Here is a 17,102-nt window from a genome sequence, read left to right as displayed (position 1 = left end):
ACGGCCGGATGCTGGGGCAGCAAGTGGAGAGAGTGGCCGGCTCTGCACCTCTATGAGCCTCATCTGGAAAATGGGAGTAAGGGGGCCCCCGGGTCTGGAGGAGCGGCCATGCATGTCCTTCCTTCTGCCCTTCACCTGGGTCTCCCTTCCTCTGGTGCCGGTGTCTGTCCACTCCCTCCATCTGTCTTTGCCTCTAGCCGTTCGTTACGTCTGCCCTGGCATGTGTCTCTGTGTGTCTGTGTTTCTCTTTCTCATTCTTTAGCACGTGTATCTCTTTCTTTGTGTGTGTGTCTCACTCTCTGGCTGCCTGTGTGTGTCTGTGTTTCTCATTCTTTAGCACATGTATCTCTTTCTGTGTGTGTGTGTGTGTGTCTCTCTCTGGTTTTCTTTGTGTGTGTGTGTTTTGGTGTGGGCGTGTATTTCTGTGTGTGTGTGTCTAGTGTGTCCGTGTCTTACTCTCTGGCTGCGTGTGTGTGTCTGTGTTTCTCATTCCTTAGCATGTATATCTCTTTCTTTGTGTGTGTGTGTGTGTGTGTCTCTGGTTTTCTTTGTGAGTGTGTGTTTTGGTGTGGGCGTGTATTTCTGTGCGTGTGTGTGTCTAGTGTGTCCGTGTCTTACTCTCTGGCTGCGTGTGTGTGTCTGTGTTTCTCATTCTTTAGCATGTGTATCTCTTTGTGTGTGTGTGTGTGTGTGTGTGTGTGTGTCTCTCTGGTTTTCTTTGTGTGTGTGTGTGTTGGTGTGGGCGTGTATTTCTGTGTGTGTGTGTGTCTAGTGTGTCTGTGTCTTACTCTCTGGCTGCCTGTGTGTGTCTGAGCAAGCACCCCCATTTCATTCTTCATTGCCTTTCTCCTGTCTCTCTCTGTGTCTCTTCCTCCCTGAGACGGGGTTTCACGTGTGTGTATTCAGCGTGCACGTTGCGAGCGTTTGTGTTTCCACGTCTCTCTCTGTCTCTGGGTCTCCCCGCCTCCGTCTATTGCAAGCAGGGCCTGTCCGGCAGAGCAGCGGATGTGTGAAGGCTGATTCAGTGGCTGACAGGAAGCCCGCCGCCCTGCCTGCTGCCCGCCAGTGTCTGTGGCGTTGGCATCGGCTCGGGCAGGTGTGCGTGCTCAGGATGAGGTGGCCACGGTGAGGAGGCCCCCCGCTCTCAGGTAAGCCTTTCCCAGGGGTACCTGGAGCCTGGGCCTGAGGCCAGGGTCCTGAGGCTGACCCCCGACACCCCAGGGGGATGGGAGAGGCCCTGTTGTCCTGGCAGGAGCATCTGGTTGCCCGTTGGGTGGGCCGGGAAGAAACCAGGACGCCCCACACCTCCTGTCCTGGTGCCCCCCGGCTAGGGGCCCCTTGCCCCAGCCCCTGCAGCACCCCGGGGGCAGTTGTTTCTGGGGCTCCGGCCCCTCTCCTGCCCTCGCCTTCCCCGGCCCAGGCTGCACAGCCCTGGGAAGCACCCAGGGTGGTCCCATCACTTCCAGAGACTGCTGAGGGGCCAGGACAGGGTTCCCAGGGGGGCTCAGGAGCTTTGGTTTCTTCATCTGTAAAATGGGACTGTAATGACCCTGCTGCGGAGCCACGGGATGATGGGAGAGGCGCTCCAGGCGAGGAGGCCGAGGTCCTGCCCCAGGCCCGGAGGAAGAGCTGCCCCGGCCGCCCCCACCCAGCCCCCAGCCTGGCCACCAGGTCCCTGCTTCGGGAGCTGTCGAGAAGATACAGGCCCTGGGGTGCTCCCAGGGTTCTGCTCTGTCAACGGGAGGCCATGGCCTTCCCCTTCCCCTTCCCCTGCCCAGAACAGGAGCTTCCCTGGGGCCCTGCACCAGGCACCTGAGCATCAGGCACCTCCATTAGAGACCTCTGGTGAGCCTCATCTGAAGGCCAAGGTTCTTTGGGGAAACAGAGCAAAGCCCAGCAGATAAAGCCTTCCAAGGGCTGGCATGGGAACCTCTTGACTCCATCCCTACCCCGCAGCCTGCCCTTTGGCCCCGGCAGGCCTCAGTTACCCCATCCACAGCAAGAGGAGGGCTGGGGGGCTGGGCAGGAGGGACGCCAAGGGCCTTTGGGGGCGGGAGGCTGGGTGCTGGAGCCGCTCAGCCCAACCCTAAGAGCTCTTCCGCCGTGGGCTTGTTGCAAACCTTGTTCATCTGAAAACTGCCCACTTCCCTTTCTGCTATTTTGGCCTGCAGGCCTGGGGCTGCGGTGGCCTCCTCTCCCCTCCCCACTCCACCCCGGGCGGCCTGGCCCCCGGGGGCCCTCCTGGCGCTGCGGGGGCCCAGCCCCTCTCCTTTCCCCCGCTGCCACCCCACCTGCTCTCAGACCTGGGTGGGAAAACAAGCAGAGAAGACAAGTTGAGTCCGTCTTGGTCTCGGGGAAGAGGCAGTCCTAGTTTCTTCCTCAAATGGATCTTTTTTTTTTTTTTTTTCAAATGAATCTTTTAAAAACCATATTGTGTGAGTCTTTTTAAAAAAATGTAATTTAAAAAAGGATTTACAGGAAGGAGTGTAGGCCTAGAGTCCACCTGCCCTGAGTACAGGTCTTGGCTCTGACTGCTCAGCTGTGTGACCTTGGGCAGAGTACTCACCTCTCTGGGCCGCCCTCTCCTCCCTTGGAGAAGAAAGGAGCCAACCTCTCCGAGGGGATGCCGTGTGGCTCTGTGACAACTGCGGGGCTGGGTGCAACAGCCACGCTCGCCTTCAGATCCCAGGGTCTCCCAGGGTCCCAGCATGACGCCCCTCCTGGGGCAGGCTCAGGCCTGTGTCTGGGGGAGCAGGCAGGGAGGGCTTCAGGCAGGGTTGCCCCACGCTGTCCAGTGCAGGCCAGCCAGCCAGGATGCAGCTAACCCCTTCCCATCCTGCGGGGACCGTGATGATGACGAGTCACGGTGGGCACAGCCAACTGTGCCCCACACCAGCCATCAGCAGCGCTTCCAGGTGTCATCTCAGCACTGGGCCTCCTATGACGAACCCAAGGGTTGTGTCATTTTTTCCCTCCATTAACAGGGTGACCGGTGGCATTGGGACTCAGCTGCTGGGGCAGAATTTGTGTTCTCATGCCCTGCCCCCTTCCCTCACACAGTCCCAGGCGGGGGGAAGATGGACCAGGGCTAGGAGCATGCCTGACTGTGGCTCATCCCAGAACAGCAGAGCCAGGAAGCAAGAGGGCTCTTCTCTGGTGGTTGGGGTCCTCGGGGAGGGAGGGCAGCAGAGCTCAGCAGCCCAGATCCTCAGGCCTTGAATGCCAAGCTGAGTGTGTGGACTTGCCCCTGGGGTCTCAAGCAGACCCCAAGGGTGGCCAGTGTTGGACCCTTGTCCCATGGGAGTAACCCCCCGTGGGTCTACCCCCAAACCTCCTTGGGGGCAGAAAGAGCCTTCATCTAGACCCAAAGATAAATGTGTCAAGGGTGGGCACTCGAGGGAACTGTCCAAACCAGCTGGCCGGAAGTGTGACACTCAGCAAGTTTCTCTTCCTGAAACCCTGACTGTGGTCCAGGCTGGATGTGTGTGTACTCTCCACAACTGTTGGAGGAAGGCCCTGGTCGATCCCAGTTTTACAGATGAGCAAAGTGAGGCCAAGAGACCCTGAGATACAGGTAGGGGTCCCCCTGTCCAAGACCAGGGGCTCCCAACCTCACCAGCCCTGGATGGACTTGGGCCTTGGCTGGAGGCCCAAGAGGGAGGCGGCCCTGGACCAGAGGGAGGTCTGGGGAGGGCGGGAGGGTATGCGGCCTGGGAAGATGGTGCCCCAGCTCCTAGAGGACGGGGAGCTGAGGTCCCCTGGAACGATATCCCGGGGGTGACCTGTCCATCCTCTCTCCTTATATGGAGGCCACTGGGTCCCAAGGTCTGGGAATGGTGGTGTTCCCACAGACTCACTTGGCATTTGCGGGAAGGAGAGGTAACTTCTGCATGACGGGCCGCTGACAGAGGCTGAGCCCTGCATGGAGATTTCCTGTCAGCTTTGAAACAGGGATTCAGGAAGCTTGGGGTGGTGAGCAGGGCCACAGGGTATGGTGCAGGCCTCTGGGGGAGCCAGAAAGAAGGGGGAGGCCTGCACAAAGCTCGGGTCTCCTTCAGCCTTGCCTCCCGCAGCTATGAAGCGAGAAACCTCCTCCCAGGTGGCCGAGGCGGGAGGCACAGGTGTTCACAGAGGGGATGCTCCATAGCATGGGGTCCACGTGCCCACCGTGAGGCACAGGCCCCGCAGGACCCCTGCTGCCCTCTGCCCACTGTCACTTTGCAAAGGAGGCTGAGTCTCTTTAGAGTTGCAACAAATCTCCCTGGAGGGCCCCTCAAGAGGGCTGAACTTGCACTCAGCAGGCCTTGCTAGGTGGCTGCCTGCAGCTTCGCTGAGGCCCCGAGGCTGGGACCGGCCACTGACCACAGAGTGGCCTCTTAACCCCATCTCCCAGCACATTCCTCTACCAGCCACCAAAGTCCCTCCACCCAGGCGCCCTTCCCCACTTCCTGGTCTCAGGCCCACCTCCTCCGAGAAGCCTTCCTGACCTTCCTCCCAGCTCCAAGGACAGGAGGAACCAGAGCATCTGGGTAGACAGGCATTTTAGGAATGGAAAACGCACCCCAGCTTCCCCGGGAGGCCTTGGGTGGGAGCAGGGAATCACCCTAGGGTGGATGGGGGCTCTGGTGTAGAAGGGGCAGTGGACTCTGAGCTTGGGGAACAGCGCTGGGTTCGCAGGAGGTTTTATCACAGGATGAAGGAACAGAACAAGCATTAGGGTCTGGAGTCCTTGCATGCATGCTGGGTCACTTCAGTCATGTCTGACTCCTTGCGAAACTGTGTGGACTGCAGCCCACCGGGCTTCTCTGTCCATGGGATTCTCCAGGCAAGAATACTGGAGTGGGCTGCCATGCCTTCCTCCAGGGGATCTTCCTGACCCAGGGATCGAACCCTCATCTCTTAAGTCTCCTGCACTGGCAGGCGGGTTCTTTACCACTAGCGCCTCCTGGGAAGCCCCTAGGGTCTGGAGGCCGGCATTCAAATCCTGCCTTTCCCCTTTGCAGCTGTGGAATTTGAGGCTTCCGTTTCTCTGTGAAATGGCTCTAGCCTCCCCCTCACGGGGTGGCTGGGTGGACTAAGCAAAGGTGTGCGTGGGAGTGTGCGCTTACAGGCAGGTTTCCAGAACCTTCCAGCACTTGATGATGGCCCTGGGGGACCTGAGGTGCGGGTCTGGGGTCAGATGAGCGGACAGGGCTGGTTCTGACCCATCTGGTCCCAGAGCAGGGAGGGTAGGGGATGCTGGGCTGTCAGGGGACAGTTGGGGGAGGGTCCCTAGCAGGGGCAGCCCTGTGGCCCCCACCCTGGCTCACGGTGCCCCCTGTCGCAGCCCTTCAGGAAGAAGAGCGTCCCGGAGTGGACATGAGCACGGACACAGAACTGTTGTGGCCGGGGGCGGCTCTGCTGCTGCTGCTGGGCGCAGCGGCCGGCCTGTGTGTGCGCTGTTCCCGCCCAGGTAAAGCCTGGGGGTGGGCCTGTGGGAGGAGTGGGCAGTGTCCCCAGAGAGCCGCTCAGGCCCGGACCCAGCTGCTCGGAAGGGGCAGTCAGATAAGCCTGGGGGCGCAGAAGTGAAACCCAGGGACCCGGCCCCTGATCGTTCTCTGAAGACCACGGGTCTGACTGAATGGGAGTGTTGGTTCTCCAGGGTCAAAGGCATCTGTCTGCTCATGGATTGTACCGGACAAGGGAGGGGAGAGGGGGCTGGGCTGTCTGCCTTCACGGTCCGCTCTCCTAAGTAAATGGTGAGCAAACCTCGCCAGGGTCAGGTGGCCCCCAGCGATGAGTGGCTCAGCCCCCACGTCTGGTCTGAGGCCTGCCCAGGGCAACATGGGAGGCGGTTGGGCCTCGATCTCAGCTCCCACCTGGCCCTGGGGGGCGGGATCAGGGAAATGGCTAATCTGGTCCTGCTCTTGCAGGTGCAAAGAAGTCTGAGAAAATCTATGAGCAGAGGAGTCTGTGAGTGTCTCCCCAGCCCAGTGATGCTGTGTGTCCTGCCTGGGCGGGGGCCGTCCCTGTGGGCCTCCCCTCAGGCACCTCGCCCCCACCCCTCACCCCTTCACTTTCACCTCCTCCATGCCGGGCTCCAGTGGGTCCTCAGCACTTAGGGGAGGGTGAGGGGGGAGGGTGAGGGGGTGCCCAGGGACCGCCCAAACCCTGCCCCAGACTAGTTGGGGAGGGTGGGAGGCACGCTCCAGTGAGCCCAGGAGCGTCTCCAGAAATCCCCGCCGTGACCCCACCCCAGTGGGAACTAGGCTGTGCTGGGGGGTTGACAGAGGAATCCCGCCCTCCCGTTGCAGGGACAGGGACCAGGGACCAGGTGCTGGGTCCGAGACAGCATGTGGGCATGAAACTTGGGGAGATCACGGAAGGCCTCCTGGAGGAGGCGGGAAGAATCTGAAGAGACAGAAGGGAAAAGGGGGACATTCCAGAGAGAGAGGGAACAGTGTGGGCAATCAATGACTTCAGGCTGGGGTGGACACTGCCTCGGGTTTGATGCAGCTGGAGTGAACATGTCTTGAGAGTAGTGAGCTGAATTCGGAGGAAGGAGAGTCTTGAACGTGGCCAGAGGCCTTGGCCTTTGTCCAAAGGGCCAAGGGGAGTCGCGGGAGAGCTGGAAGCAGGGCAGTGGTCAGGGGAGATGAGACATGAAACGCAGGCACTGACCCCAGGGCGTCAGGACCCCGGCAGGAGGGCTGCGGCCAGCGGTGTGCTGGCGGAGGGCTCCGAGAGCTGCGTGCACACACGTGCACAGGCCTGCACGCCCACGCACACCCACTGGCTCCCCCAGAGCTCGTTCATGCATGCACTTCTCACACACACACAGGGCCTGCTTGCACGCCTGGGCAGGCACTCACATACAAACTCGCTCACACACCCTCTTCTCATTTCCTTTTGCAACTGAAAAACCACAGTGAGATTTGAAAATAGAATTTTCCCATCCATGCCCACTCCAAGGGCTGGGGCCGGACCTTCCCAGCCTTTTGGGGTCCCTTGGTCCTCTGGCTCGCCAGCCCACAACCTCCACCGGGGGCGTGGACTGGACTACCCTGGTGCCCTCCCCACTGGCCACACCCCTGCCCCAAGCCAAGTTCCTCAAAATCTTCCCTCTCCCCTCCTCCCTTAGCCCCTGCCCACTCCAGTCCCCCGATTAATCTTAGAACTGAAGATCCTCAGAGGCACAAGCTAAACCTCCCCATGTGGGAGGTGGAGAAAGAGGCCTGAGTGGGAGGAGATCAGAGGGGAGACTTGAGCTCTCCCCACCTCACTTGGGTTCAGTCCTACCAGCCTATGCCAGGCCCAGCTCCTGTATCATTTCCTCTGGGAAGCCAGGCCAGACTCTCTTCTGTGGATTTAGGGCCTTGTTCCTAAATCAGATCACTTTCACCCCTCAGGAGCTCCTGGAAGACTGGACCAGGTCGCCATTCTGGTCCATGGAAGAAACCCAAGAGGCTTTTATAATTAGCTAATCTGCTCCACTATCCTTAGTGGTGGCATTCATTCCCAAAGGCACTTCATGGGCCAAAATGTCAGCTAAAGCTCCAGCCCTCATCTCTGCATTCCATGCAGTAGTAAGAATGAAGAAGGAAGACAAAAAGGGTGCATCCCAGTTGGGAGTGCCTCCTTATTTAGGTTTCACATGTAGAATATTTAATTTCTATTTCTGTATACCCTATATCAAGCTTACCAATGAACATTTAATTTCCATCTGTCATCACACAGTTCATCCCCTTTACCAATTTTGCCCTCTCAACTTTGGTAAACACTACTCTTCTCTCTGTACCCACAAGTTAGTTTTTGTTTGGTTTGTTCATTTATTTTGTTTGTTTTTTATATTTCATATACGAGTGAAATCATACTGAATTTTTCCTTCTCTAACTTATTTCACTTAGCATAACACCCTCAAGGTCCAACCACATTGTCACAAATAGCAAGATTTTGTCTTTTTATGGGTAAATAGTATTCCGTGGTATATATACGCCACATTCTCTTTACTCACTCATCTATGTGTTGATGGACACTTAGATTGTCTCCGTGTCTTGGCTATTGTAAATAGTGCTGCAACAAACATAGGGGCACGTATCTTGTTGTTGTTCAGTTGCTAAGTCGTGTCAGACTCTGCAACGCCATGGATTGCAGCATGCCAGGCTCCTCTGTCCTTCACTATGTCTCAGAGTTTGCTCAAATTCAAGTCCATTGAGTCAGTGATGCCATCCACCCATCTCATCTTGTGCCTCCTCCTCCTCCTGCCCTCAATCTTTCCCAGCATCAGGGTGTTTTCCAGTGAGTCAGTTCTTCGCATCAGGTGGCCAGAGTATTGGTGCTTCAGCATCAGTCCTTCCAATGAGTATTCAGGGTTGATTTCCTGTAGGATTGACTGGTTTAATCTCTTTGCTGTTCAAGGGACTCTCAAGAGTCTTCTGCAGCATTGTATACAGCTTTTCAAATTAGTTATTTCATATTCCTTAGATAAATACCCAGAAGTGGGATTGCTGGATTATATGGTAGTTTTATCCTTAGTATTTTGGGGCATCTCCATATTGAATTTATAGTGACTATACTAATTTATATTCCCCCCCAATAGCACACAAGAGTTTCCTTTCCTCTACATCCTTACCAACACTTTATTTCTTGCCTTTTTGATAATATTGTTGTTCTATCAGGTCTAAGGTGAAACTTCACCATGGTTTTGATTTGCATTTATTTCCTTCATAATTAGTGATGTTGAACATCTTTTCATATCTGTTGGCCATTTATAAGTCTTCGTTAGAAAAATGTCTATTCAGCTCCTCTGCCCATTTTGTTAATCAGGTTGTTTTTTGGTTGTTATGAGTTGTTTATATATTATATTATAAGGGACATTAAGCCCTTATCAGATATATCATTTGCAAATAGCTTCTCCTGCTTGGCAGACGGTCTTTTGGTTTCATCAATGACTTCCTTGGCTGAGCAGAAGGTTTTTAGTTTGATGTCGTACATTTATTGGGAAATAGAGCCTTATAGATGGGTGTGTGATTGTCTAAATATAAATCAGGTTCTGTTTGAAAGGAAGAAAGTGATAGTTAAATGTCTAGCTGTGTTTGCTAAGCCCTGAAGTTGCCTCTAAGCCCTGAAGTTGCCTCATCCGTTACTGGGGAATAAATGGCATGTTTGAACATCTCCAGGACACCGTGCTCTCAAAGGAATCTTAAACATTCCTGGGGTGGTAGGTGGTGGGGGCAGCCTCTTTGTTGCTCCTGGTTGAAGTCATCACCAGGTCCCTGAGCAGCTCTCCCAGCCCTGCCCACAGACCTTCCTGACCATCTACGTGTCTGGTTGGCCCCAGCCCAGGCCCGTGTGAGAAGGGTGGGCACCAGTGGGCAGGCAGGGGGGCTGTATGGACGAGGAGACCATCAGGAAATCCGGGATCTGAGTCCTGGAGGGCTGGCAGCACCCCCTCACTCTCGCCGTGGTCTGTCCATCCCTGTCCGTCTGTTCTCTCTGTCCCTGGGGCTGTGGGAAGCCAGGCCCTGACTCAGCACAGCTCTGTGTGTTTCCAGGCAAGAGAATCAGCAGAGCTTTGCAGTGGCCCGGACCTACACCCGTGAGTCCCCTGGCAGACGGGTCCCAGGCTGGGCTCAGGGTTGGGGGTGTCAGCCTCAAAGTCCCTTTCATCCTCATTGTTCTGAGGCTGTGGCCAGGCCTGATCGGGCTGGGTGATGGGGTGAAGGGACTACACCAGCCAGCTGGTCTGGGGCCCGGCCAATACCCCCTCATCCTTTGCAGTGGTCAGGGAGGCCTGGCCCGGGGACACGGCCTCCAACATGGAGTTGACAAGGTAGGAATGAGCCCCCAAACCCACACCCAAGGGAGGTGATGAGGAGGGCCCTGGGGAGTCCCCACCTGGCAGAGCCCAGGCCAAGACCCTGCTCCTTCCTCAGACTTCAGAGCCCCAGTTCTGATTCTGAGGGCACCACCAGGGGGGCTGTGGGCTCCAGACCCCCAGGAACCCCAGGGGCCTCCTCCCAGCCCCTTCTCAGCCCTGCCCCCGCTCCCATGCAGGAAGGACAAGCTGCTGCGGTTCTCGCCCAGCCTCGAGGGTGAGTGACCTGGGACACAGGGGTGGGGGCTGGGGCAAGATGGGACGGAGACAGGTGAATACCTGGTGGGACAGGTACTAAGCACGAGGCCTTCCCAGAGGAGAGACGTGCCAGCTGGGCTGGGAGGCCTGATGGCTGGCCCAGTGGGGCGAGGGGACAGAGAGCAGGTGTGAAGGTGTGAAGACTGGGAAACACCTGGAGGGGCCCAGGCTGGGGAACCAGCATTGAGCCAATGGGCGTGGACTTTCTTCCAGATTCTTCATCCCCCAGGTACCAGTACTTCAGCAAAGGTAGGTGGGTTCTGGGCAGGAGGGGGCTGCTGTGCGGGCCCACAGCCCCTGCCGCAGCCTGATTCTCGCTCCCTTCCGCAGGAAGCAGACCCAGATCAGAGGAATCCTACATGTGAGCGGCCTTCTGTGGGCCCTGGCCACCTCCGCCCCGCCCTCAGCTTCCTTCCGCGAGAACGGCCTCCTGCCCTGGAAACCCGTGGGCCCGGGCAGGCTCCCTGCAGCACCGTGGTCCCTCAGAGGACCTCGGCTTCGTGGGGAAGAGGACGCAGCCCTGCTCGGGGGCGGGGCCGTCTGGAGTGGGCGGGGCCGCCTGAGTGGGCGGGGCTCACCCTGCGTCGCCGGACCCTGCAGAGGAAGGGCCCCCCAGGACATCTCCTCCTGGGCTCCCTGTTGGGCAAACTGAGGTTCCGGGGCGGGAGGCGACTTGCCTGAAGTCACCCGGCGCGGTGGCTGGAGCCAGGCCACCACGCTCTCAGCCCCAAGGTGGCTCAGGGGTGAGACCCTGGCTGAGCCCCGCACGGGCTCCGGGGGCAGTGACGACGGGGGGCGGGGGGCAGCCGTGGTCTCACCGCCCCCACGTGAAGCCCACATCCCCACCACGGGCCTGCCCCGCAGCTGGTGCTGTGTCTGTGTTTTCTTGTCAGAGACCCCACCTCCACGGACTATTACAATTGCGATCCGTTCCAGAAGCCCGTGGAAGGTGAGGCAGAGGAGGCTGCGAGGGCAGATCAGCTTCAGAGGCCACACCCTCGGGGCTGGGCCAGAGAGGGTTCGGAGGACCCCGGAGGACGGAGAGGACCGGGGAGGATCTGGGAGGATCGGAGAGGATCTGGGAGGATCCGGGAGGACTGGGGAGGACGAGGAGGACCGGGGAGGACCTGGGAGGATCGGGGAGGATCTAGGAGGACCTGGGAGGATCTAGGAGGACCGGGGAGGACCAGGGAGGCCTGGGGGAGGACCAAGGAGGACTGAGGAGGATCGAGGAGGATCTGGGAGGACCTGGGAGGATTGAGGAGGCTGGCACTGCGGGCAGGAGCTGAGATGCAGAGGAGGGCAGGGATGGGAGGGAGCAAGAGTCAGGGAGCAGAAGGGGAGCTGAGGGCAGGGACCGGGGTCAGGCTGGTCCCCTTGTCATTCAGGGCCCCCCTCAAGGCTGGGGCCACATGGGTCCTTGGAGGGAGGCCCTGGAAGGGGCAGACTTGCTTGAAGGATGCCAAGCCCTGCTAGCCCTGAGGGTGCTGGAACCCTGGGCTCTTTACCCCTTGGCTTTACAGAACAAGAGGGTGGGCAGTGCCTGCTGAAAGGGGCATAGGCCTGGACCCCCGCCTAGGCCGAGCTAGAGTGGGAGTGAAGGTCTTCTCCCCCGCTGCGCTCCTATATTGGGGGGAAAGCCCTCACTTCTCAGAGCCTCTTCAACAAAGATGGAAGCTGGGTGGGGTGGTGTTTAGAGCTTAGCTTCCTCATTGGGGTGTGGGGGTGGGGTGCAAAGCCAGGGTACCAGGCTCTGATATGCCACACCCAGCCTAGGCCCTGGGCAGAGGATCCTCAGCCTGCCCCCACTGCCTGAAGGGTTAGGCAGGTCCCTGTCTCCTGTGCCCCCAGTGGTTCTGCCTGCCCCTCTTGCCCGCAGAGAGATGGGTCTCCCTTCTCTTTAACTATCCACGCTGGGCCTGCCCCTCCCCAGAGCGTTCAGGGGTAGCTTTGAAAGACAGAAGGAGCCCAGGGTGGAAGCCATGGAGCCAGGCCTGTGCCCATTAAGACACTTGTCCAGGAGAATGTTCGAGGCCCTGCGGGACCCAGAGGGGGATTGATGAGACAGAGGGAGGGAGGAAGAGCCAGGCTTGCAGGCTTGTCAGGCAGGACCCACCAGCACACCCCACCCTCTCCCCTCTCCCTGGCAGATGACGATGACACCAATTCCTATGAGAACGTGCTCATTTGCAAGCCAAAGAGAATGGACTCGGGTAAGTTTGCGCTGCTGGGGTCTGGAGCTCCCGCTGCAGGGTTCACCGTGACCAGACCTTGTGTCCCGGGAGGAGGCCCTGTCAGTCCCTGGATCTCCCTCTCTCCCTCGAGGGTCTGCCAAGTGCATGAAGGATGCAGGCTGCCCCTCTAGAGGGGCGGCCACAGCACCTCGCTGGCCTGAGGAATGGCCCTGGTGGCTGTCCCTTCCCCAGCCCCTGTCCTGGTGCTCTCCCTGCAGGGGACGAGGGGTCTGAGGATTATCAGAACTCGGCGTCCATCCAGCAGTGGCGAGAGTCCAAGAGAGTCGTGGGTATGTGCCGGAGCCCAGGCATTCCCGAATGGTCGCCTTCAGCTGGCTTGCACTGGAGGGGGGCTGCCCTAGCCTGGGACACACAGTCAGGGGGAGGGGGAGAGAGGGGCACTTAGGGGATCTGGGAGGACGAGCCCAGGTGGGCTCCCCCGAGGCCCGTCCAGCTGATCCCACTGCAAAGCTTCTGGTGCATCAGCGGCTACAGCGGCTCAGCCATGGCAGGACCTCCTTCGGCAGCACCGTGGCCTCTGAGGTTGGGTCCTCCTGGCCTGCTGCCCCGTCCAACAGCTTGGATGGAATCGCACCTGCCCTGCTCCGGGCGGGACAGACTGCCAGCAGATCCCAGAGGGGATGGGACGGACACACTGCCCAGTGTAGCCTTTCCCGTGCGCTGCTTGGTGCCATCTGTGGAGACAGGGCCGGGCTGAGCGTGTCCGTGCGAACCCTCTGACCATCTGCCCGCGGATCCGCAGAGCCAGCCCCACGGGAAGCGCCGCTTTCCCTGGCAGGAAGCCCAGACGAGGACGGGGAGCCCGATTATGTGAACGGGGATGTGGCGGCCACCGAAGCTTAGGGAAGAAGGTGCCTGGAGGAAGGTATGGTCCCGGCTGGTGGGCTGCATGAGGGGGATCACACCCCCAGGGAAAGGTAGAGCACCGGGGCTGGAGGGGCCACAGCGGGGGCTGTGGACAGCACTCATGGGTGCTGACGTGGGGTCGTTTCTTGGGGCACTGGACCTCCCGACAAGTCCCTGCCCACCCCCAACTCTTGTGGCTGGTGTGGTGAGGTAACATATTTACAGCAGACACAAACTCTCAGCCCCGGGGGTATCAGGCAGGGCAGGCTGGTGAGTCTGGGTGGGCCTCTGCAAACTTGGAGGGTGATTTAACCTCCCGTGACCCACTTCCTCCCTTGCAACGTGGAGCTACTGGGACCTGCGTCTTAGATGGGACACGCAAGACCCTCACAGAAAGCAGGGCCAAGGACTTCCCAGGTAGCCTGGTGGTTAGGACTCCACGCTGCCGCTGCAAAGAACATGGGTTTGATCCCTGGTCGAGGAACTAAGATCCTGCATGCCACTTGGTGTAGCAGCACCCCCCCCCTCAAAAAAAAAGAAGCTGCAGGACCAGGATGACTTGCCCATGTTGGACTCAGGAATGGCTTGGGATGGGGGCTGGTGATGGTGCCAAGTGCTCACACACCACCCCTTGGCACCCCCCAAGGCACAGAGAGGACAAGCCACCTGCCGAGGTCCCCACTTAGAGTGCGTGGAGAAGGGGATGGACACAGGAGCACGAAGATGTAGAAGCCCGGGCCCTGCATCCGGAAGGGAGGGAGTCGATCTGAGGGTCCTGGAAAGGCTGCCTGAAGTCCTGATCTGGGGAACACGGGCAAGCCTGTCACACTGGGGGCAGGCCTGGGCCGTTTGAGAAACCAGCAATTGTATCAGCCACAGGCGTTTAAGCTCAAAGGGCAGAGCCCGTGGTTCATTCATTCACCCTGCACCTAGGGGGCACCTGCCAGGGGCAAGTTCTGCCTTAGGGGCTAGGGACACAGCGATAAAGAGAAGATACACAAATCCCTGTCCACTGAGAACTTCCATTCTGATGGGAGAGAGGAAACAAGAGAACTAGCTGGAAGAGGAGAGGGGAGAAGAGGGAAGGGAGGGGAGGGGAGGGGAGAAAGGAAATTGAGCAGTTAGGATGTTAGAGGTGGGGAAAGGCAGGAGGAATGTGGTGGGGCAGGGGAGGGTGCCGTCATTTAAGCTGGGAGGCAGAGAAGTCTTTCAGAGCTCCCCTCCTCACTCTTCTGGGGGAGGGAAGGACCCCCGACAGGAGCCTGATTCCTACAACAGGAGGGGAACAGAACAGAGCGATGGGGGAGTGGCAGAGGTGGAGCGCAGGGCCAGCAGCTGGGTTTTTTCTGAGATGGGGATGTGCTCGGCAGGGGAAGAGCGACTTGCTGTTTCTGGGGTATCACTGCCCACCATTGTGTAGAGACGTGGATACAGGGGAAGAGGAGGCAGGGAGGCCAGTGCCTTCGGGCAGGAACCCGGGAGGCCGCGGTGGAGGCAGACCGTTTGTGCAGCTGAAGGGGCTCCCTGACGCGCCGCGTGTCAGCTGCCAGGTGGAGTGAGGATTGAAGAGGCCTGGGGGTTTTGCCCGAGTCAAAAGAGAGGGCATCACTATCTGCAGCTGAGATCAGGGAGGTGACCAGCAGAGCGGGTTTTGTGGGCAAGGCTGGTTTATGTCTGGGCCTGCTAAGTTGGAGATACCGTGCAGGAGGTTGTACGAAGTGGGGAGTTAAGGGCCCTGCGTCTGGATTCAGGGAGAGGGCAGGAGCAAAGAGGCTGTGCAGGTTCCTAAGAGGAGAGAAATTAGAGTACGCTGTCTGACACACAATACGGGGAGCCTTAAGTTTGGGGTCGGACTCTGGCTGGCTGGAATTTACACCCTCGACCTTGCACACAAGAAGATCTGAACTGCACAAGCTGGTGTCCAAAGTGGCCTGACAAGACTGGAAAGGCCTAATCCCCGTGTTCGAGTAAGTGGAAGGGCCACCAGGCAAGGCTGGGGGCAGAGTGGAGTTAGGGCCTGGTACCTCTAGTCAAGTCCCTTCAGGAATTCAAACAGAAAGCAGGCACCGCCCTAGTGGTCCAGTGGTTCGGACTCCGAGCTTCCATGGGGATTCATTTCCTGACTGGGGAACTAAGATCCCCAGCCTCTCACCTTAAAAAAAAAAACAAAAAAACGGCAGCTCCTGGCTCCTGGAATAAGAAACACGCTCGTTTGATGGGCAGGTTCTCTGCTCACTGACCATCACTGTGTATCCTCCTGGGGCCAAGGGGACAAAGCATCAGGCCAGGCAAACCTTTCCCTCTTTTAACAAATACCTTTCCTCTTCATTGAAGGAGCCAGGGAACCATTTATCGCCTCCCCAGGACCCCTTCTCCAGAGCCGCTCAACTTCTACACTCCCTACTGCACTCCTGGGAGGGGCGTCAACGTGTCATGAGGACCAGCCGGCTGGCCACGGGGCACCCAGCCCGGGAAAGGACAGTTATATGGAGCCAACCTCTGACCGGCTCCCACGGGCAAGGCAGGAGGAGCCTGGGGTCTGGCGGGTCTGGCGGCTCCCGCGGTGGTCCCGAGCCCAGAACTGGGGACAGCCGCATCCCCCTACCCGCATTGAAAACATCGTACTACATGGGTGTTCGTGTCCTTTTTTTTCTGCTTTGGATTTTGATCCCAAATTGCTTACTAACGTTGGTTGCCGGGATTTCATGATGGATAAGCTTGTACAGTTAATTTATGCAGGTGGAGTCGTATTTAATATTTTGCGTTTCTGGGTAGAGGTTGTGAAGTAACCTGTCTCCTTTAAGCATTACGTGTACTTCACTTCGACAGTTGGGGGTGCCCTGGCGCTCCTTTCTCTGGGCCTCGGTTGACTGAAGCAGAGATGAAGCTGCAGCTAACTTCGTGAACCTCTCGTGGGAGCATCCACTGCAGGCAGACTGCAGAAGGGGCAGGTGGGGAGGAGTGGCCGGGGCCCCGGCTGACTGGGCAGGAACACGACCGTCTCATGGGACAGGCGGGAGCCTGAGGGACCTCCTGCCTCAGAAAAGCCAGAGTCAGGGAGACAAAGCGCCTCCTCCGACCAAAACGTCTCAATAAACATTTCCAGTTTAAGAGCAGTGATGTTCCTGTCTGCTTTCCCCGTCTCACTGGAGCCTTCTAAGCCGATGAAGGTCAGACTTGTTTCATACAAAGGGGCCCTGAGGGATGTCCCAGGTGGTCGAGTGGCAAAGACTCTGTGTTCCCAATGCAGGGGGCCTGGGTTCCATCCCTGCGGTCAGGGATCCCCCAGGCTGCAACTAAGAGTTCACAGGTCGCAGCTAAAGAAGTGCCCAATGCCACAAAGAAGATGGATGATCCGGCAGGCGGCGACCTGGCGCAGCCAAAGAAATACTTAGAACAACCCCAAAACTCTGAGATCTGGAGAGAAGGCTGGGGACAAGAACCTCTTTCCAGATGTCTCATCAGACATGAGACCGTTCTTTCCATGAGACATTAATGCTGCAAGTTTGGAAATTAGAGGAAAAAAACATCTAGGACATAGCTGTTGGCCGCCCGTCCCTTCACGCCCTGCAGCCCAGCCTCACCTGCAGGGAGGACAGCTTAGGCCTGAGCACAGGTGTGGCGGGGCTGTGGTGAGGCTCCAGCGGGAAGGGTCCTGCCACATCATTGAGTGTGGGAAGCTGGGGTGTTACAAAAAAATGGGCCCAGGCATCCCTTTGTTTCCCAAGGATCCCAGGGCTCCAGACAAAAAGTAAGACTGAGGAGGCAGGCAGCTCTCTCATGCTCAGCGTTTTCACTGCAGGGGCCTGGGTTCAACCCTTGGTCAGGGAACTAAGATCCTACAAGCCACGCGGTGTGGCCAAAAAATTCATAATAAATAAAACTGA

At 58.2% G+C, this 17,102-nt stretch overlaps 1 protein-coding gene across 4 annotated transcripts; it reads left to right on the top strand.

Moving 5' to 3' along the window:
• Positions 749 to 16,331, top strand: LAT2 (linker for activation of T-cells family member 2). 4 transcript variants are annotated; one of them, XM_013974945.2, is made up of 14 exons: positions 749 to 1,148; positions 3,475 to 3,574; positions 5,327 to 5,452; positions 5,913 to 5,952; positions 9,534 to 9,577; positions 9,760 to 9,811; positions 10,036 to 10,073; positions 10,328 to 10,363; positions 10,445 to 10,475; positions 11,008 to 11,063; positions 12,265 to 12,327; positions 12,567 to 12,638; positions 13,112 to 13,234; positions 15,550 to 16,331. In XM_013974945.2, exons 3-13 carry the CDS (start codon positions 5,359 to 5,361, stop codon positions 13,210 to 13,212), a joined length of 627 nt encoding a protein of 208 aa, XP_013830399.1. In that variant the 5' UTR covers positions 749 to 1,148; positions 3,475 to 3,574; positions 5,327 to 5,358; the 3' UTR covers positions 13,213 to 13,234; positions 15,550 to 16,331. The 4 variants fall into 4 exon arrangements, with proteins under 4 accessions (XP_013830399.1, XP_013830398.1, XP_005697837.1 ...); XM_013974944.2 differs by lacking the exon at positions 3,475 to 3,574; XM_005697780.2 differs by lacking the exon at positions 3,475 to 3,574 and having other exon boundaries at positions 5,335 to 5,452; positions 15,550 to 16,326.

Source organism: Capra hircus, chromosome 25, assembly GCF_001704415.2.
Source record: "Capra hircus breed San Clemente chromosome 25, ASM170441v1, whole genome shotgun sequence".
Taxonomy (NCBI): domain Eukaryota; kingdom Metazoa; phylum Chordata; class Mammalia; order Artiodactyla; family Bovidae; genus Capra; species Capra hircus.
The sequence above is the reverse complement of the archived record's forward strand: the minus strand, read 5'-3'. Positions and strand labels throughout refer to the sequence as shown.

Excerpts from the sequence above, each read along its gene's own strand:
- LAT2 (XM_013974944.2), top strand. The coding sequence starts at position 5,359 with ATGAGCACGGACACAGAACTGTTGTGGCCGGGGGCGGCTCTGCTGCTG. Across the intron at positions 10,476-11,007 it reads AGATCAGAGGAATCCTACAT|AGACCCCACCTCCACGGACT; the intron begins GTGAGCGGCCTT and ends TTTTCTTGTCAG. Across the intron at positions 12,328-12,566 it reads GCCAAAGAGAATGGACTCGG|GGGACGAGGGGTCTGAGGAT; the intron begins GTAAGTTTGCGC and ends CTCTCCCTGCAG.